We start from the raw sequence: 20,715 nt of genomic DNA on the forward strand, positions 1-20,715 counted from the left end.
TATCCTATGCCACCTTACCTTAGGCCCAATGGGAACATAAGCCAATGGGAGCATAGGCTTCCTAATCATCTTCGTTTCTTTCCCCTCTACAAATTTCCTATTTTCAGCCTCATCACCTCCATCCGTGAAAGCCAGAAGGTCGACAACACGCCTGGAGAGAAGTTCAAAGCACAGAGCCGCCTCATCCGTGACTCCTACAAAGTCCTCGAAACATCCGTTCGACTCTTCGAAACGGCAAGAACAGCGGTCCCAATGGTTTCCGATAGTCATCTTGCATCTTCTTTGGATCAATCTGCGAATCGTCTTGGTACTTCTCTTGCCGATCTTCGCACTTCTGTCAATGATGCTCAGCAGCTCAACTTCTCCCAACAGCTCTTGTATAGTGAGGAGCTTATCAAGGAGCTTGATGATCAACTGGTTAACACTCAGAAAAGAGCCATTGCTAGGGAGCTTCCACCAATCCAGAATGCCACGTCGTTCAGTGTCTCGTCGAAGTTGATGGCTACCACTAGCAATGTTGGGTCAGGAGTTGCCCAGCTCATCACTGCTGCTGCCACGTCTAATGACGACAAATACGTCGGAACGTCTGCTGTGGAACTTGCTCAAGGACTCAGAGACTTTACGGATGCTATCACTGAAATTGTCACGGTTCGTACTGACATCCAATTAGACAAGCTGATCGTCAGCGCTCGTTCGGTCGTCCACGAGTCTGGAAGAGTCTTCGACCGGGTTCGTGAGAAGAGTGCTCCAACAGTGCTCACCGATGCCGCCATGAATGTGTCGACTAGTTTGAAGCAAGTCATCTCGTGTCTCCCGGACACCAAGCACATCGAAAAAGCGATCCATGAGATTCAAACAGCTCATACCTCTGCAAACATCCGACCAATGGAGGTTCGTCAGGCAGCCAACAAGTTCATCGAAGCGACTTCCCAGCTGGTGGTCACTATCGGATCTCCAGATAGCAGAGAAGCAGTTGATATCTTCGTTCGGGCCTACTGTGATCTTCACGGATCAGTGGTCGCCCAGCTTCAACGCCAGTCTAACATGAACAACGTCAAGACGGCAATCATCGATCGATTGGAGGAAGCTCAACGTGGATCCATTGGTGTCTTGGAGACTCTCCGCCAAGCCGGAAATCCATCCGATCATACTCTTTCTCAACAGTTCACTTCAAAGACTCGAGAACTCGCAACAACCGTCAACCAGCTCGTCGAGTTGTCCGGAATGGACGGCGGTGAGAGCAGATGGCAGAGAGAGTGCGACGCGGCTCTCCGACGTATTCAAGCAGTCTACCATGTTACTCAACATGCAAATGTTCCACTCAACGATAACGGATACTTTGCATCTCTTCAATCAGTCTCCGACGGATCCAGAAGACTCGGAGAGGCTATGACCGGAATGGCAAGACATGCCAAGGGAAATGACACTGAAGGATTCTGCACGAGTGTTCGCGATTCTGCGGATGCTCTCTGCTCATTGGCCGAGTCGGCGTCTCACTCCGCGTACCTCGTCGGAATCTCCCATCCAGCATCTTCCCCCGGACGTGCTGCACTGATTGATTCATCTGAAGTCGCAAGAAGTGTAGAGTCAATCAACGCTTCGTGCCAAAGAGTCGAATCGAGACAGTTGAACCGTGAAGAGCTTATGAGCGATATCTCATCCATCACCAAACAATCATCATCTCTAGCTCAACTCTGCAGGATTGCCTCTGAAAAGACCCAGAATCCGAATGTCAAGAAGCATCTTGTCGGCTGTGCAATGGGTGTTGCCTCAAAGACTTCCAGCTTGGTCACTGCCTTCAAGGATCTCGATAGAATGCCCGATGCGGAAAGTCGTTGCACCTCGAGCGCTTCGGAGCTTCGCCAAGTCGCCCTTCAACTCCTTCATTTCGCTGATAAGCCAGACTTTGCAGCGATTCAAGGATCCATCTCAACTGAAGGACACTCTGCTCAACAACCGATTCTTCAGTCGAGCCGCGAAATGTTGGACTCCAGTGCTCAAATGATTCAGACCGCCAAGTCATGGGCATCCGCGCCGCAAGACGAGGCGACCTGGCAGAGAATGGCTGTGAATAGCAGACAAGTTTCCGATTCGATCATGCGATTGGTCAATGCTATTCATGAAGCTGCTCCAGGGCAGATGGAGTTGGAAGCCGCGATTGGAAGACTCTCCGCACTATCCGGACAAATTGAGAGAAGCGCGATGGATTGCTATGCTAGTGGAAATGTGCAGAAACATGGTGCAAACGCAGAACGTCAGCTTCTCCAACAAGTTCAACATATTGCTAGTCAGCTCGAGGACAAGGTTGATGATCTTCATAATGCCGCGGTAGAACATGGTGAACGTCTCCCGAAGGTGGTTCAACTGCACTGTCAAATGGTTGAGGATCTCGCTGATGCTGCGTGCTGTGCAGCTGGAATGACTGTTGATAGCAACCAACAAACGGAACTTTTCGACAAGTGTAAGACGGTAGTCGAGGCAGAACTTGCGATGATGGTGGCTAGCCGTGAATCCGGAGGAAATCCAAATGCAGTGCATGCTCATGCGAATGTTAAGGATGCTGCTGGACAGTTGAAGCATGCCATCGGCGATATGAGACAAACGATTGCCAAGGTTTCCAGTGAACAGGGAGCTGTGCAAGGAATGGTTGATACAATTTCTTCATCGATTGCTCATACCGATGTTGCCGTGAGCTCTGCGCATCCAGGATCTTCCTTTGCCGACGCTCAAACCAGAATGACCGCCTACCTAGAGGATATTCGTAGAACTGCTATTGAAATGCCAACGCTTAACACAACGGATCTTGGAGCAGCTTCTCTGAACCTCAGCGAAAAGTACCGGTTGGTTGCTGGAGACGTTCGCCAGGCAGCTGGAATGCTCCCGGAAGCAGACATCGGACAACGTCTGAAGCTAGCAGTTCAGAAGCTTGGAACAAGCTGCATCGAAACCGTCACAGTCGCCGGAGGAAAGAGGGCTCATCCCGAAGATGAGAGAATCCAACGTCAGTTGAGCTCTCAGGCAGGAACAGTTGTGGAGCGTGTCGAGCAAGTTCTCGCTGCACTTCATTCAGCGTCTCGTGGAACACAAGCCTGTATCAACGCCGCGAACACCGTTAGTGGAATCATTGGAGATCTCGATACCACCATCATGTTTGCCACCTCTGGATCCTTGAACTCTTCCGACGATCGGAAGTTCCCATCACACAAGGAAGCTATCGTGAAGACAGCGAAGGCATTGGTTGAGGACACGAAGGCTCTGGTTGCCGGTGCCGCTTCCAATCAGGAACAGCTAGCTGTCGCCGCTCAGAATGCAGTCCGCACAATTGTCAACCTATCTGATGCCGTGAAAACTGGCGCTGTCAGTCTATCAAGTGAGAACTCGGAGACTCAAGTCCTTGTGATCCACGCGGTTCGTGACGTTGCCGCAGCGCTCACCTCTCTGATTCAAGCCACCAAGAACGCCTCGGGACTTTCCCTTCAACATCCAGCAATGGGACATCTCAAAGATGCGGCAAAGGTTATGGTTTCCAACGTTGCTCGTCTCCTCAAGACGGTGGCCACTGTCGAAGAGAAGAATCAACAGGGAACACGAGCAGTCGAGGCAGCAGTAGATGCTATTGGCTTTGAGATGAAGCAATTCGAGCATGATCTCAATGAGGGAGCCGCTATCCCGACAGACTTCCGCCCGGAGCATCTTCAACAAACCGCCGAGCACGTGTCAGAGATCACGAAGCGTGTGATGCAAGGAGCCGACGCACCACAATCTGAGGAGGAGATCATCGGAGTTGCGAACCTCTCGAGAAGTGCCGTGAGGTCCCTGCTCGCCGTGGTGCGAACCATCAGTAACGACGCCGATACCGCACCACAGCGATACGCAGTGCTGGATTCGGGAAGAGATGTGGCGAACAACGTGAAGAGCCTTCTAGTCTCACTTCACACTCAGATGGTTCGGAATCCGGGACAGGAAGAGTCTCGACGCTTGCTTCTCGAAGCATCGAAGGGTGTCTCGAGTGCCCTGTCGCATTTGGTGGGCCTGTGCAATGAGATGACCGGTCTTCCACACAATCACGAGATGGAGTCGGCGGCCGCGCAGGCCGAGAACGAGTTGTTGGGTGCCGCAAGCTCGATTGAAGCCGCCTCGGCGAAGCTTGCAGAGCTTAGACCAAGGCAGATTGTGCAGGAGAACACGGTGAGCTATTTTCTTTATTAGAAACATTTATAAACTAGGACTCTCCCAATTCCTCTTCGATTCTATTTTTACTAATTCTGAATTCCATAATTCTATATTCTGTATTCCTGCCCGCCGGCCGCTGATATGTCTGGTATTCTTGGGTTTGAACTTCCAGCGTTGAACCCGCATATTAGACGTATCGACGGCCGGCGGGGCAGGTAATGGCTGGTAAGTTTGGAGAGACCGGGGGAGTCCCAGAGATGCATCGACCAAAAGCCGAAATTACTGAGCTTAATGAAAACTCTTCACGTTTTCAGCAAGAAATCGTCGAAACAGAATTCGACGACAACATCATCATCTCGGCGAAAGGAATACTTCACGCCGTGCACACACTCATGAGATCAGCCTCAAATGCTCAACGAGAGCTCGCGATGCAAGGTCGAGCGGCGGCAGGCGGCACAGGTACCTATCAATGGTCTGAAGGCCTGATCAGTGCGGCTCGTGTCGTCGTCGCCTCGGTTCACAAGCTGTGCGACGCCGCGAATACGCTGATGAAGGGACAAACGACCGAGGAACGACTCATCTCGGCTGCCAAACAGGTGTCTTCGTCGACGGCGCAACTTTTGGTCGCGTGTAACGTGAGAGCCGATCCCGATAGTCAGGCGAATCGGAGATTGCAGGCTGCTGGGCAGGCTGTTAGGGTGAGTTGGGGGAAAATCGATAATCTTAGGATTTAAAAAAATTCCGAAAAGTTGTTTTTCAATTGATAAACGTAGCAAAAAAAGTTTTTTAAAAAGTGAGTAACTTTTCTGAACACAGAGACTCCTGGCTTCCCTCATAAATTGAGATGGAAGAGTTTTCGCCGAACTAGGCCATTTTGGCTTGGCCATATGTCGCGTCGCGGCTCGAATTTAGTTGTAAAACTAAATGTATTTGTCCGTGTGGAGTTCACGACTTTCCCACGTGTTGTCCGGCAGGCGATTGGCAATGGAGCGCGAAAAATTCAATGAGGAAGGCCAGAAGCCCATGTCATTTCTCAATTTTTAAAATAACATTTTTTGTTTTGATAAATATAGAAATTTTCGAAAATTTTGTTTAAAACACGTGGTGCCAGGCTGTCCCATTACGGTTTGATCTACAAAAAATGCGAAAATTTTTTGACTAAAAAAATGTGTGACGTCAGCGCTTTCTTAACTATGCGAAATCAGTTTAGAACTCTGCCCGCATCTCTTTTTCCGCATTTTTTGTAGATCTACGTAGATCAAGCTGAAATGAGACACTCTGACACCACGTATTAAAAATCGATAAATCAGAAGAAAAGCGAATATTTTGCAAGCCGATGTTACTGAAAAAATCGATATTATTTTGGAATTTTTGAAAAATCGATAATCTAGAAAATCAATAAATTTACGAGATAATCACCGGCAGGCGATTGCCAATGGAGCGCAAAAAAGCACAATGAGGAAGCCCAGAACCCCGTGAAAGTTTCTAAAAACACTTGCAAAAAATCAATAAACCCACCGCCAGAAAAATCGATAATCTTGCAGAACGCCGCCGAACGCCTAGTACAATCAGCTCAACAAGAAATGATCGCGCGCGACGATCGGAACATTGCAATCTCGGACCGTCTCGTCAACGGAATCGCCCAAGTGATGGATGCTCAAGAGGAAGTTCTGCGAAAAGAACGAGAACTCGGCGAGGCTCGGCACAAGCTGGCTCATCTCAATAAGGCTCGCTACGAGCGGGACGGCGAAGAAGCTTAAGCTTGTTTATTGTTTTATTGATTTTTCTTGGATTTTTCTTTCAAATTGCCACGTGTCAATTCTTGAAAATTTAAAAATTTAAAAAATTTAAAATGTAATTTTGTCACTTGGCAATCGATATTATTAATTTTAAAATATTTTAAACCGGTTCCACGTGACAAAAACTTTTTTGAAATTCTTGTTCAATTTGCCACATGTAAATTAAAATTTTATCGATTTTTCCAATTACGCGTGGCAATTTGTCCAATTTATTGATTTTTTTCTTCTTCTCCTCACATTGACTATATCGAATGGTGCAACAAAACTTTGATTACATGTATTTATATCGATTATTTTCCGCCTCACCCCGCTCTGTTCTGTTATTTATGTAATATTTTATTGATTTTATTATAATGATTTATTGAAATTATTAAATTAAAAAAAAAAACAGAAAAAACAGTACAACAAACAAGAAAAAAACTATGCTAAAAAAACCCCTAAAAATCAATGATCAATTGAACAAATATTTCAAATCTCGTTTAGCGACCGCCTGATCCAGTGATCGTAGATCTTTGAGCTTTTTAATATCACCGTATCCGACCAGTGATGGCTTGGAGGCTAGCAGACGTTCTGTGACACGAATGATGTCCGAATTGGTCACTTTTTCTGGAAAAAGATCAGTTTAAACAATTTTTTTCAGTAAAAAAATACTTTTTTTTTTTAATTTAGGCCAGGAAAATATATTGCAAGTGATTTTTCACCTAAGTACTTAACACGCAGTGTCAGAGTGTCTAATTTCGGCTTGATCTACGTTGATCTACAAAAAATGCGGGAACTGATTTCTCATGGTTAAGAACGTGTGCTGACGTCACATATTTTTAGGCGAAAAATTCCCGCATTTTTTGTAGATCATACCGTAATGGGACAGCCCCTGGCACCACGTGTCCAGAAACAGGAAAAAATTTCAGATTTCCTCTCAAAATCTCGAATTTTCACAGGTTTTTTTTCGCCAAAAATTAGAGATTTTCCCAAAAAAATATTTTAAAAAAGCGTAAAACACATTTTTAAACCTAAATTTTTGAAATTTTTTCAAAATTATATCGATTTTTGTCGATTTTTATAGAAACATTCAAAATTTCAATGAAAATTTGAAAAAAAAACAAATTTTTTAGTTTTTTAATCGATTTTTGTCGATATTTTTATAGAAATTTTCAAAATTTCAATGAAAATTTGAAAAAACTTTTTTTTTTTGGTTTTTTAATCGATTTTTGTCGATATTTTTTATGAATATTTTAAAATTTTCACTGAAAATTTGAAAAAAAAAATATTTTTTAGTTTTTAAAGCGATTTTAATCGTTATTTTTATAAAAATTTCCAAAAAAATTTTCACTAAAAATTTGAGTTTTAATCGATTTTTCTGAGTTTTAAAGCCATTTTTTTCGACTTTTTTGAAAATATTTTTTTGTGAAATAAAGTTGGAGTAGCGCTAGTGGGGGAATTTTATATGATTTTTTGAAAATTGAAAAAATCTCAGTTTTTGCCTATTTAATTCCAATTTTAATTTCCGCCAATTGGATTTGTTCGATGGAGCGCGCTTGCACGTTTTTAAATTTATTTATTTTATTTTTTGTTATTTTCCACCGATTTTTAATGTTTTCGGTGTATTTTTGCTCGAATTTTAGAGAAAAGCCAAGATAAATGCAAATTTTCGATTAAAAAGCACGCTGACAGGCGTAAAAATGACAAAGTAACGCTTTTAAATGATTTCGAACCTGAATTAATTAATTTCACTGATTTACGCCTGTAAGCGTGCTTTTTAATCGAAAATTTGCCTTTATCTTGGCTTTTTCTCTAAAATTCGAGCAAAAATACACCGAAAACATTAAAAATCGGTGGAAAATAACAATAAATAAAATAAATAAATTTAAAAACGTGCAAGCGCGCTCCATCGAACAAATCCAATTGGCGGTAATTTAAATAGGAATTAAATAGGCAAAAGCTGAGTTTTTTTTCAATTTTCAAAAAATCATATAAAATTTAGAAAAATTTTTCGAATTTTTTTATCATGATATTCGGTCATTGTGGTACCATAGGCATGTTGTAAAGCAATTTCCCCACTAGCGCTACTCCACCTTTAAAAAAACGATTTTTAGAGAAATTTTTTGAAAATGTACACCAATTTTCACTAAAAATTTGAAAATTTTTTTCCAAAAGCCCAAAATTCCTCAAATCCCGCACCAATTTTCTCCGCATACTCCTCTGGCTGTTTTCTGTCGCCGTGTCCCAACACTTGTCGGACCATATCCTCAAATAACACTGGTCGTACTTCCAAATTCATCATTAAATGGCTTCTGAGTTGAGTTCTGGCTCTCGCGAGCTCAGTCGGCTCGACGCCCTGTTGAAGTTGAAGGATTTGATGAACAAGAAGAATCAGAGCATCGTTGATATTTTCCGGTGGGGAGCTTGCTGTAACTGTGAACACACCACTATCACTATATGAGTGATTATGTGCAATTGCACTGTAGATCCAGTGATGTCGATTCATTAGTTCTGTGTACATTCGGGCGTACATTCCTTTTCCGGGGCCGCCTGCAAAAAAATTCGATTTTTTTGATTTTTTTTTTTGGAAAATTTGAGTCGAAAATTTGGTTTTTTTTGGAAAAAGGACAAAAATTCCAAAAAAATTGTTTTTTGTGAAATGTTGACCAAAAATTACAGTTTTTTCACTCCTAATTATCAAAAAACCACATTTTCTGAAAAAAACAATTTTTTTGTGTGAAAATTTTGCAAATTTTGTCTGCAAAAAAATTTGATTTTTTTTTTGGGAAAACTTTGAGTTGAAAATTTGCTATTTTGGAAAATGTCAAAAAATCTGAAATTTTCTACACATAGTGTGTGCCAGGCTATCCCATTACGGTTTGATCTACAAAAAATGCGGGAATTTTTCTCCCAAAAAATGTGACGTCAGCAGAGAACTCTGCATCTCATTACATTACATACATTCCTTTTCCGGGGCCGCCTGCAAAAAAATCCGATTTTTTTATTGGGAAATTTTGAAAAAAAAAATAAAATAAAAGTTCTATAAAAATATATACAAAAATCGATTAAAAAACTGAAAAAAAAATTTTTTTTCAAATTTTTTGTGAAAATTTTGAAATTCCTATCAAAATATCGACAAAAATCGATATAATTTTGAAAAAATTTCAAAAATTCAATTTTTTTGAAAATGAAACTGTTGAAAATCGGTATTTTTTTCAAAAATTCCAAAAATTTAGGTTTAAAAATGTGTTTTACGCTTTTTTTCTCATAAAAATTGTTTGATCTACAAAAAATGCGGCAATTTTTCTCCCAAAAAATGTGACGTCAGCAGAGAACTCACTGCGTCTCATTCTCCCGCATTTTTTGTAGATCGCACATTTTTTTTGTAGACGTAGATCAAACCGGAATGGGACACTCTGATACCATTTTGAAATTAATTTTTTTTTGAAATGTTGACCAAAAATTACACAGTTTTTTTTCTTTTTTCTACTTCTAATTCTCAAAAAAACACATTTTCTAAAAAAAATTTAGTGTGAAAATTTTGAGTTTAGTTTTTATTTTATGTATATTTAAAAAAATTTTTTTTTTTTTTTTAGAAAACTCTTTGAAAGTAACTAAAGATTTTACATAAATTTCACAAAAAATTTTTTTTACAGAAAATGTGACTTTCTGAAAATTTGAAATGAAAATCTGAAAATTTAGTTTTTCGAAATAAAAAAATTTGAAAAAAAATTTAAAATTTAAATTTCTCGAATTTTTAAAGTCCAAATTTTCCCCTGATTCCGAATATCGATATGAAAAAATTCCAAAAAAGTTCCCCTGATTTTATATTTCAGCTTGAAATCGCTTGTGCGCCCAAGAGATTTCGAATTTTAGCGCCAGAGACGCCATGTGTCGATTTACGAAATTTGTGTAGATTTACGAGATTCTATATCGAATGCTGATCTCCGTTTTTTAGCGGGTTTCCTTCATTTTCGTCGGTGTTTTTTTTTCTGAAAATGTGTTTTTTAAGGTCAAATAAACATTTATTATCAAAAAACTAACAAAATTTCCCAAAATTTGGTCACAAATTGACGGAAAATCCAAATATATGATTTTCCGTCAATTTGTGACCAAATATTGGAAATTTTGTTAGTTTTTTGATAATATAATGTTTAGTTGACCTTAAAAAACACATTTTCAGAAAAAAAAACCGACGAAATTGAAGGGAACCCCCGTTGAAAAACGGAAATCAGCATCCGATACAGATTAAAAATCTCGTAAATCTACACAAATAACGTAAATCGACACATAGCGTCTCTGGCGCGAAAATTCAAAATCTCTTGGGTGAACAAATTGCGATTTCAAGATGAAATATAAAACCAGGGAAATTTTTTTTGAATTGTTTCAAATCGATATAGATTTCGGCGTACTCCACTAAATTTTTTGGAAGTTATTTTTTGAAAATTTAGCTTTTCATGTAGAAATTCCTGTTTTTTTTTCAATTTTTGTTGAAAAAAAAATTTAAATTCGAGAAATTGAAAAAACGAATTTTTCAAAAAATAACATTATCTTTAAAATTTTTTAGTGAAATTTGAAATTTGTGTGTAAAATATTTAGTCATGATAAAAAAATTCAAAAAATTTTCTAAATTTTATATGATTTTTTGAAAATTGAAAAAATCTCAGTTTTTGCCTAATTTCTATTTGAATTTCCGCCAATTGGATTTGTTCGATGGAGCGCGTTTGCACGTTTTTAAATTTATTTATTTTATTTTTTGTTATTTTCCACCGATTTTTAATGTTTTCGGTGTATTTTTGCTTGAATTTTAGAGAAAAAGTCAAAATAAATGCAAATTTTCGATTGAAAAACACGATTACAGGCGTAAATCAGTGAAATTAATTAATTCAGGTTCGAAATCATTTAAAATCGTTACTTTGTCATTTTTACGCCTGTCAGCGTGCTTTTTAATCGAAAATTTGCATTTATCTTGGCTTTTTCTCTAAAATTCAAGCAAAAATACACCGAAAACATTAAAAATCGGTGGAAAATAACAAAAAATAAAATTAATAAAATTAAAAACGTGCAAGCGCGCTCCATCGAACAAATCCGATTGGCGGTAACTCAAAAATAATTAGGCAAAAACTGAGATTTTTTCAATTTTCAAAAAAACATATAAAATTTAGAACATTTTTTTGAATTTTTTTATCATGATAGTTGGTCATTTTGGTACCATAGGCGTGTTTTAAAGCAATTTTTTACCTTTTTTTACCTATTATTTATTTTTTACCTTTAATGTAAAAAAAAAATATTTTTAGAGTTAAAAATGCAACAAAAAAAATAATTATGCATATTTTTTTGGTCAAAATTCGATTTTTTAAAAATCGAAATTAATTGAAAATTCTCAATTTTTGTTTAATTTCGACCATTTTCCGCATTTTTTTCCCCAACAAAAAATGCGATTTACCAGCAGAAAAAGCTCCACCACCGCCTAAAAGTGATTGTAGCACACAAAATGCCACAAAATCCTCGTCCTTATAACTACATCCTTCCAGTCCAAGTACAACATGTGACAATAGTGGATACGGTTTTCCAATTGTCAATTTCGTTAAATCAGTGTCCAATCGGAGCTCTCCGCCAGTGTATTGAGCACGGGATTCGTCAATTTCCGGGATTTTGGCGGGAAGTACTGTCGGTTGTGTAGTCCACGTGGATTTGTTGAGGTCAAAGTGACGAGAAATGATGGAAACGAATTCGTCGTGGCCGACGCCGACTCCTGGCAAGAGAACATTGAAATTAATATTGCAAAAAAGAATTTTTAATTTTTTTTTTCTGAAAATCTAGTTTTTTTTTTCAAGTTTTTTTCGAGTTTTAAACAGAAAATTAAGACGTTTTTCAAAAAAATTAAAAATTATAACAGTTTTTCTAACTGTATACTACTTTTTTAAAATTGAAACAAATCGGAAAATTTTCAGAGGTTTAAAGTTCAATTTTTCCATATTTTTTCGATATTTTACTGTACTTACACTTACAGTACTGTAGGATTACTGTAGTTTCGGAAAAAATTGATTTTTTGTCTTCTGAAGCGGTTTTGTTTTTTGATTCGGTAGAGGGATATGGTCGGGACACTGTAGGGGTACTGTAGAGCTACTATAGGAGTACTGTAGGATTACTGTAGTTTTGGAAAAAAAAAAATGATTTTTTGTCTTTTGAAGAGATATTAGTTTCTGTTCAGTGGAGGGATATGGTCGGGGTACTGTAGGAGTACTGTAGGATTACTGTAGTTTTGGAAAAAAATTGATTTTTCTCTTTTGGAGGGATATGGGTTTCCGGTTAGTCGGGGGATAAGGTCGGGGTACTGTAGAGGTACTGTAGGATTACTGTAGTTTTGGAAAAAAAAATGATTTTTTGTCTTCTGAAGAGGTTTTGTATTTTGGTTGGTGTAGGGATATGGTCGGGGTACTGTAGGGGTACTGTAGGGGACCTGTAGGGGTACTGTAGGAGTACTGTAGGATTACTGTAGTTTTGGAAAAAAAAATTGATTTTTCTCTTTTGGAGGGATATGGGTTTCCGGTTAGTCGGGGGATAAGGTCGGGGTACTGTAGAGGTACTGTAGGATTACTGTAGTTTTGGAAAAAAAAATGATTTTTTGTCTTCTGAAGAGGTTTTGTATTTTGGTTGGTGTAGGGATATGGTCGGGGTACTGTAGGGGTACTGTAGGGGACCTGTAGGGGTACTGTAGGAGTACTGTAGGATTACTGTAGTTTTGGAAAAAAAAATTGATTTTTCTCTTTTGGAGGGATATGGGTTTCCGGTTGGTCGGGGGATAAGGTCGGGGTACTGTAGTAGTACTGTAGAGGTACTGTAGGATTACTGTAGTTTTGGAAAAAAAAATGGTTTTTTGTCTTCTGAAGAGGTTTTGTATTTTGGTTGGTGTAGGGATATGGTCGGGGTACTGTAGGGGTACTGTAGGGGACCTGTAGGGGTACTGTAGGAGTACTGTAGGATTACTGTAGTTTTGGAAAAAAAAATTGATTTTTCTCTTTTGGAGGGATATGGGTTTCCGGTTGGTCGGGGGATAAGGTCGGGGTACTGTAGTAGTACTGTAGGATTACTGTAGTTTTGGAAAAAAAAGAAGATTTTTTGTCTTCTGAAGCGGTTTTGTTTTTTGGTTCGGTAGAGGGATATCGTCGGGGCACTGTAGGGGTACTGTAGAGCTACTATAAGAGTACTGTAGGATTACTGTAGTTTTGGAAAAAAATTGATTTTTCTCTTTTGGAGGGATATGGGTTTCCGGTTAGTCGGGGGATAAGGTCGGGGTACTGTAGTAGTACTGTAGTAGTACTGTAGAGGTACTGTAGAGCTACTATAAGAGTACTGTAGGATTACTGTAGTTTTGGAAAAAATTGATTTTTCTCTTTTGGAGGGATATAGCTTTCCGGTTAGTCGGGGAATATGGTCGGGGTACTGTAGGGGTAACGTAGAGGTACTGTAGGAGTAGCTTTGGAAAAATTGATTTTTTGTCTTTTGAAGAGATATTGGTTTCGGTTCAGTGTAGGGATATGGTCGGGGTACTGTGGTAGTACTGTAAAGGTACTGTAGAATTACTGTAGTTTTGGAAAAAAAGACTTTTCGTCTTTTGAATGGATTTTGGCTTGGGTTCAGTGGAGGGATATGGTGGGGGTACTGTAGGAGTACTGTAGGATTATTGTAGTTTTGGAAAAAGTTGATTTTTTGTCTTTTGAAGCGGTTTTGTTTTTTGGTTAGTGGAGGGATATGGTCGGGGTACTGTAGGATTACTGTAAGTCAAGTACTGTAACTTTAAGGTTTTTACAGTACTTGTAAGGTACTGTAAGAATTTTTTAATTATAAAATTTTCCGAAAAGGTTTTTTTTTTGAAAAAGCTCAATTTTTCCATATTTTCTCTAATTTTCAACGGTTTTTTTTGTACATTTTTTTTGCGATTTTTCAACAAAAAAAAATCGAAACCTCTCCTCGTGAAGTACAACACAATTACCTCCAACAACCATTCTTTGAGGAGTATGAGCTCTGCTCAAAAACCCATAAACATCAGAAACTCGAATTTTATCCATCGAATTGTTGCCAAATTTCGGATATCCTATAGTATTATTCTGAAAAGCCGCTTGATGAATCCAGTCAGTAAGGAGAATTTCGATGGCTTCAATTCGATTCGGTAGATCTTGATTCTCGTAGGAAACTGTTAGTTTCGCCTGTTCGAGACTTTGTTCGTCAAAAATTGGCTTCCAAATAGTGTCGGATAGTACGTGAATTACAGAATCCACTCCGTCACGATGGCAGCTCGCCGCGTACATCATTGTGTCACGTGTACTCTGACAATCCACAATTCCACTGTTTTCCTCGAGTTTTGCAAAGACTTCGTCGCGGCTTGAGAACGATTCCGATGACTGGAAATTTTGCAATTTTTTTTGGGAAAAATTAGTTTTAACAAATTTTCGAGTTTCAAAAAAAAACTATTTTGGAAATTTTTAAAATTAAAAAAAACCTTACAATTAAAGGAGGACTAACGGTTCGGACGATTTTGAACGTATAGACCCAAAATGTTCTCAAATGAACGAATTTCGTGATGAAACTGCTCAAAAATTTTTCAAAAATTTTTTATGGCGGTTCAAAATTTCGAAAAAATTACACTGATTTTAGCTAAAATCTCGAATTTTGCCTATTTTTCGGTGTCACATCGGTCCGAAGTTGACTTTTTCGGAATTATCATCCTTTATTGCATATATTGGTAGTTTATCTCATTTAATTTTGTTGATTAAGGTACAATTAAAGCCGATCGGTAACCAATTTCGACGATTTTTGGTCACCTATCGGCTTTAAATGTACCTTAATCAACAAAATTAAATGAGATAAACTACCAATATATGCAATAAAGGATGATAATTCCGAAAAAGTCAACTTCGGACTGATGTGACACCGAAAAATAGGCAAAATTCGAGATTTTAGCTAAAATCAGTGTAATTTTTTCGAAATTTTGAACCGCCATAAAAAATTTTATCCGTTAGTCCACCTTTAAGTTATTCTTGAAACTATATATATATGATATATACTATGTATACTGGATATATAGTATGTATATATATTATGTATATAACGAATTTTTCCTAAACTACCGTAACCCTACAGTACTCCTACCGTACCACTATTGTACTACTACAGTAACCCGACTATATATGTTTCAAGAATTTCTTAATTGTAAGGGTTTTTTTTTGAAACATTTCAATTTTTCCGTATTTTCAGATATTTTCTCATGGATATATATATATATATATTTATTTATTTTTGTGAAAAATTAGTTTTTTATTGGAAATTTTTGGTTTGTGGGGGCAAATTTGGCTCTGTAGGGTTTTTTTTTCGAAAAAATTACAAAACTTGAGTTTTCTCGGGTCATTTTTGGATTAATTTTTACCCCCGTTCTCCAAAAAACAAAAACACCCAAAAAATGCGTAGAAATTCAAAATTTTCTTTTCAAAAAATTAAACTTCAAAAACAGAAATTTGCAACAAAAATTTTAGAAAAAAATAGGAATTTCTACTGAAAAAACTAAATTTTCCAAAAAAATAACTTTTAAAAAACTTGGTTGAGTAGCGAAATCTGTGGAAATATTTTTAATTTACTCCAAATTTTCCCCTGATTCCGAATATCTATGTGAAAAAAATTAAAATTCAAAAAAATTCCCCTGATTTTATATTGAAGCTTGAAATCGCCGAATTTCATTTGTACTTCGAAAACACTTTTTTAAATTCGCGCCCAAAAATATTCGCATGGAGCGCGCTTTGATTTTCTTCATTTGAATATTTTCTTCATTTTTCGCCGAGTTCAGTTTTTTTAAAAACCAGTTTCATTAATTTTTGTCGAATCTGTATCGGTTTTTCTAAGAAAAAATATTTTTCGACAAAAATTAATGAAACTGGTTTTTAAAAAAACTGAACTCGGCGAAAAATAAATAAATTATTTAAATGAAGACAATCAAAGCGCGCTCCAATGCGAATATTTTTGGGCGCGAATTTAAAAAAAGTGTTTCCGAGGTACAAATGAAATTCGGCGATTTCAAGCTTAAATATAAAATCAGGGAAATTTTTTTGAATTTTTTCACATTGATATTCGGAATCAGGGGAAAATTTGGAGTCAATTAAAAATATTTCCACAGATTTTGGTACTCAACCAAGTTTTTAAAAAGTTATTTTTTTGAAAATTTAGCTTTTTCAGTAGAAATTCCTGTTTTTTTTTAAATTTTTGTTGCAAATTTCTGTTTTAAGTTTGTTTTTTAACGTATTTTTTGAGTTTTATTGGTTTTTGGAGAACGGGTAAAAATTAATCCGAAACTGGCCCGAGAAAACTCAAATTTCGTCATTTTTTCCCGATTTGCATCATATTTTTCTCTAATTTTTCCAATTTTCCATAATTTTTCCTATCAAAAGCCTACATTATAAGCAAGTTTCTCCACAATTCTCGAAATTCCAAACGGAAAACCATTTTCATAGCGGCAGCCGCTCTCAATCGCGACGCCAACAGTCACAAAATCGCCGTAAGTGTCTTCTGTGCAAACTTTCAGGCCGTTCGGAAGTCTAGTAACCCTCGAGTTTCTTCCCATTGGCGGGCATCCTTTTTCTATTGATTTGGAGTTGTTTTCCATTGGCAGAGGCACGGAGAGCGGGAGTTTCTGCGCAATTTCCTTGTTATTTCGGACGGAAGCGCTTATATCTCGGCATATTTTGATGTAGGGGATGCTTTTCCGAAGGAGCATCTGAAAATTTAATGTATTTTTGATAAATTTCGAGTAAAAAACTGAAAAAATCGAGAAAAATAAATAAAAAATGATTAAATAAATAAATGTGTGCAATTTGTCGTCAAATGTGGTGTGCGGTGTTTGCGGACTTTTGGGATTCGAATAAAAATTATTTATTTTTTATCTATTTTTTATGTTTTTCTTTGATTTTTCTTTGATTTTTAGCTGAAATTATTGGATTTTTATTGATTTTTATTGTTTAAACGATAAATATTGATACTTTACAGTAAAAAACCGCAGAAAATATCGAAAAATCTCAATAATTTTTTTCTTTTAGTTTCTCATTGTTTCCATCAGTTTTTAGGAGCAATTCATATGTTTTCTTCTGCTTTACCGCTCGAATTTTAATGTTTATGGAGAAAACCTTATTTTTATATTTTTAGGCGCGCTAAAAAATGCTGCCCAATCGCCTACTGGCCAACCGTGCCTACTCCACAGCAATAAATCGATTTCGTGTGGTGGAAGTTGGCGCGCGAGACGGTTTACAGGTAATTTATCCTGGAAAATTGCAAAATAATTGCAAAAAATCCATTATTTTCTTAATTTCAGGCCGAAAAGAAGTTCGTTCCCACCGAAATCAAGGTCGAGCTCATCGATCGGCTCTCAGAGTGCGGATTTCAAACGGTAGAGACGACAAGCTTCGTCTCACCGAAATGGGTGCCCCAGTTGGCTGATCACAACGAAATTGTCAAGAAACATCGGAGATTTGAAGGTGTCTCCTACCCGGTTCTGGTTCCAAACGCCGCTGGCCTCAAAAACGCGGTATTTTATTGATTTTTTAGGGCTTAAAGGTGGAGTAGCGCTAGTGGGGATGACCGAATATCATAGTAAAAAAATTCAAAAAATTTTTCTAAATTTTATATGATTTTTTGAAAATTGAAAAAATCTCAGTTTTTGCCTAATTCCTATTTGAATTTCCGCCAATTGGATTTGTTCGATGGAGCGCGCTTGCACGTTTTTAAATTTATTTATTTTTGTTATTTTCCACCAATTTTTAATGTTTTCGGTGTATTTTTGCTCGAATTTTAGAGAAAAAGCCAAGATAAATGCAAATTTTCGATTAAAAAGCACGCTGACAGGCGTAAAAATGACAAAGTAACGCTTTTAAATGATTTCGAACCTGAATTAATTAATTTCACTGATTTACGCCTGTCAGCGTGCTTTTTAATCGAAAATTTGAATTTATCTTGGCTTTTTCTCTAAAATTCGAGCAAAAATACACTGAAAACATTAAAAATCGGTGGAAAATAACAAAAAATAAAATAAATAAATTTAAAAACGTGCAAGCGCGCTCCATCGAACAAATCCAATTGGCGGAAATTCAAATAGGAATTAGGCAAAAACTGAGATTTTTTCAATTTTCAAAAAATCATATAAAATTTTGAAATTTTTTTAAAAATTTTTAATCATGATATTCGGTCATTGTGGTACCATAGGCATGTTTTAAAGCAATTTCCCCACTAGCGCTACTCCACCTTTAAAATTGCAAATTTCTCAAGTTTCCAGCTCGCAACAGGAGTCGTCGAAGAGATTGCCGTATTTGGAGCAGCTTCAGACGCGTTTTCACTGAAAAATGTGAATTCCAATGTGGAAGATAGTCTGAAAAAGCTCATGGAAGTCACAAAAATCGCCCTCGAGAACAATATTCGAGTACGTGGCTACGTTTCAGTCGTCGTTGGATGCCCGTATCAGGGAGCTGTACAGCCGGAAATGGTGGCCAGAGTCGCCGAGAAGCTTCTAGAATCTGGGTGTTATGAGGTCTCGCTGGGCGACACTATTGGCGTTGGAACAGTGAAAACTGTGTCGAAAATGCTGGATACGGTGCTGAAAAGTGTGCCAGGTAGCGGATTTTTTTAAATATTTTATATTAAAATTTCGATTTTTCGAGTGAAAAACTACAAAAAAAGTAGTTTCCCGCAGTTTTCCCGGCTTTTTTCGCATGAAAACCAATCGATTTCAGTCAAATAACTCACGAAACGATAAAAATCTCAATTTTCGTTGCGAGACCCACAATCTGTGGAGAAATTGACCGAATATCGTGATAAAAAAATTCAAAATTTTTTTCTAGACTATATGATTTTTTTTTGAAAATTGAAAAATCTCAGTTTTTACATAATTATATTTGAATTTTCGCCTATTGGATTTGACCGATGGAGCGCGCTTGCATTATTTTAATCAATTAATTTTATTTATTCTCATTATTCGACTGATTTTCTTCTTTTCTGTTTTTTTTTTGTTGGAAAATGAAAGAAATAAAAAAGACAGATGCAAAATTTTTGTTAAAAAATAACTGAAAATGCCTTAAACTGTAATTTTTTTTGAATTCTGACGACGACAAACCTGAAATTAGTATATTTCACAGTTTTACAAAATATATTTTTATTTATAAAACTGTAAAATATACTAATTTCAGGCTTGCCGTCGTCAGAATTCAAAAAAAATACAGTTTTAGGCATTTTCAGTTACTTTTTAACAAACATTTTGCATATGTCTTTTTTATTTCTTTCATTTTCCAACAAAAAAAAACAGAAGAAATGAAGAAATTCAGTCGAATAATGAGAATAAATAAAATTAATTAATTCCAATAATGCAAGCGCGCTCCATCGGTCAAATCCGATTGGCGGTAATTCAAATAGGAATTAGGGGAAAACTGAGATTTTTTCAATTATCAAAAAAAAATCTTATAAAATCTAGAAAAAATTTTTTGAATTTTTTTATCATGATATTCGGTCAATTTCCCCACAGATTGTGGGTCTCGCAGCGAAAATTGAGATTTTTATCGTTTTTTGAGTTATTTCAATGAAAAATCGATTGATTTTCAGGCGAAAAAAGTCGGGAAAACTGTGAAAAAAAATTATTTTCGAAAGAAAAAAAAATTTCAAAAAATCACCACCATTTCAGCCGAAAAACTCGCAGTTCATTTCCACGACACATACGGTCAAGCTCTCGCAAATGTGCTCATTTCCATCGAAAAAGGCATCCGAAGTGCGGATTCAAGTATCGCAGGGCTCGGTGGTTGCCCATATGCGAAAGGAGCAACTGGAAATCTTGCAACTGAAGATTTATTGTATTTTTTGAAAGGAAACGGTTTTGAAACTGGTGTCAATTTGGACAAAGTTGTCGAAACTGCAAAATGGTTTAATGAAGCCGCCGGATATGATAAATGGTCGAGAGTTGGAGCTGCAATGATGGCTAAAAAGAGCAAAAGCTGCTGCTGAAAATGTGTGCTGTAAAAAATTTAAAAAAATTTTTAAAAATTCGTGTAAAAATTACCCCGGTTGTTTAGGAAATAATAAAGAGATTAGAGACTTTTTTCAGATTTTTATTTTCTTGAGTTTTGCCGGTTTTCAGCCGATTTCTATCTTTTTTTTCTCATTTTTTGTGATTTTTTTTCGCTAGTTTTCCCCTCAATTTCTCGATTTTTTCACGATTTTTTGAAAATTTTCGGAAAATTGAATTGTTTGCAAAAAAAAAAATTCAAAAACCGCATTTTTCTCAGAATTTTTCTGGGATTTTGTACAAATTTTTGAATTATTTCTCAAAAAAAAGCAGGTTTTTACCGATTTTTTTGGTTTTTTCCCCAAAATTTTCCGATTTTTTCCGAGTTTTGCCGGTTTTCAGCCGAATTCTACTCTCGATTTTTTTACGATTTTTTGGAAATTTTCGGAAAATTATTTGAAAAAAAATCAAAAAACCGCATTTTTTTTTCTGAATTTTCTGGGATTTTGTACGAAATTTTGAAATTTTTCTCGAAAAAAGCAAGTTATTCCCCAAAATTTTCTGATTTTCCCCCAAAAATTTAGATTTTTCCCGAGTTTTCCCCAGTTCTCAGCTGATTTCTATATTTTTTTCTCAATTTTTGTGATTTTTTGTTGCTAGTTTTCCCTTCAATTCCTCGAGTTTTTCACGATTTTTTGGAGATTTTCGAAAAATTGTTTGAAAAAAATCAAGAAACCA

The 20,715-nt window shown here is 36.9% G+C and overlaps 3 protein-coding genes and 2 non-coding genes across 11 annotated transcripts in view; 3 read left to right on the top strand and 2 right to left on the bottom strand.

Annotated features, from left to right (window-relative positions):
- Positions 1-6,353, top strand: part of tln-1 — a gene marked incomplete at both ends in the record, with an annotated part of 19,103 nt that extends 12,750 nt beyond the window's left edge. For 2 of the 6 annotated variants that reach the window (NM_001313545.3, NM_001262110.3), the window contains 3 exons: positions 108-4,188; positions 4,488-4,871; positions 5,718-5,933. In NM_001313545.3, coding sequence (NP_001300474.1) covers positions 108-4,188; positions 4,488-4,871; positions 5,718-5,933 — 4,681 coding nt within the window. Of the gene's footprint in view, positions 1-107; positions 4,189-4,487; positions 4,872-5,717 lie in introns of those variants that run through there. The other 4 variants (NM_001373653.2, NM_058485.8, NM_001392973.1 and 1 more) reach the window with 4 other exon arrangements.
- Y71G12B.36 lies at positions 4,275-4,385 on the bottom strand. Its single transcript, NR_049956.1, has one exon. It is a non-coding gene; the product is annotated as an Unclassified non-coding RNA Y71G12B.36 (non-coding RNA).
- mir-50 lies at positions 4,296-4,394 on the top strand. The gene has a single exon (NR_000173.3). It is a non-coding gene; the product is annotated as a pre-microRNA mir-50 (primary transcript).
- mppa-1 (Mitochondrial-processing peptidase subunit alpha) lies at positions 6,319-16,716 on the bottom strand (the record flags this gene model as incomplete). 2 transcript variants are annotated; one of them, NM_058487.8, is made up of 5 exons in its annotated part: positions 6,320-6,578; positions 8,151-8,501; positions 11,398-11,706; positions 13,948-14,356; positions 16,396-16,716. In NM_058487.8, the coding sequence occupies 5 exons, from the start codon at positions 16,714-16,716 to the stop codon at positions 6,424-6,426; spliced, it is 1,545 nt and encodes a 514-aa protein (NP_490888.2). In that variant the 3' UTR covers positions 6,320-6,423. The 2 variants fall into 2 exon arrangements, with proteins under 2 accessions (NP_001380168.1, NP_490888.2); NM_001392974.1 differs by lacking the exons at positions 11,398-11,706; positions 13,948-14,356; positions 16,396-16,716 and having other exon boundaries at positions 6,319-6,578; positions 8,151-8,969.
- Positions 16,717-17,141: 425 nt separating this feature from the next.
- Positions 17,142-20,071, top strand: Y71G12B.10 (hydroxymethylglutaryl-CoA lyase). Its single transcript, NM_058488.6, has 4 exons — positions 17,142-17,246; positions 17,308-17,520; positions 18,265-18,598; positions 19,660-20,071. Exons 1-4 carry the CDS (start codon positions 17,154-17,156, stop codon positions 19,974-19,976), a joined length of 957 nt encoding a protein of 318 aa, NP_490889.1. The 5' UTR covers positions 17,142-17,153; the 3' UTR covers positions 19,977-20,071.
- The last annotated feature ends 644 nt before the right edge of the window (positions 20,072-20,715 follow it).

Source organism: Caenorhabditis elegans, chromosome I, assembly GCF_000002985.6.
Source record: "Caenorhabditis elegans chromosome I".
NCBI lineage: Eukaryota > Metazoa > Nematoda > Chromadorea > Rhabditida > Rhabditidae > Caenorhabditis > Caenorhabditis elegans.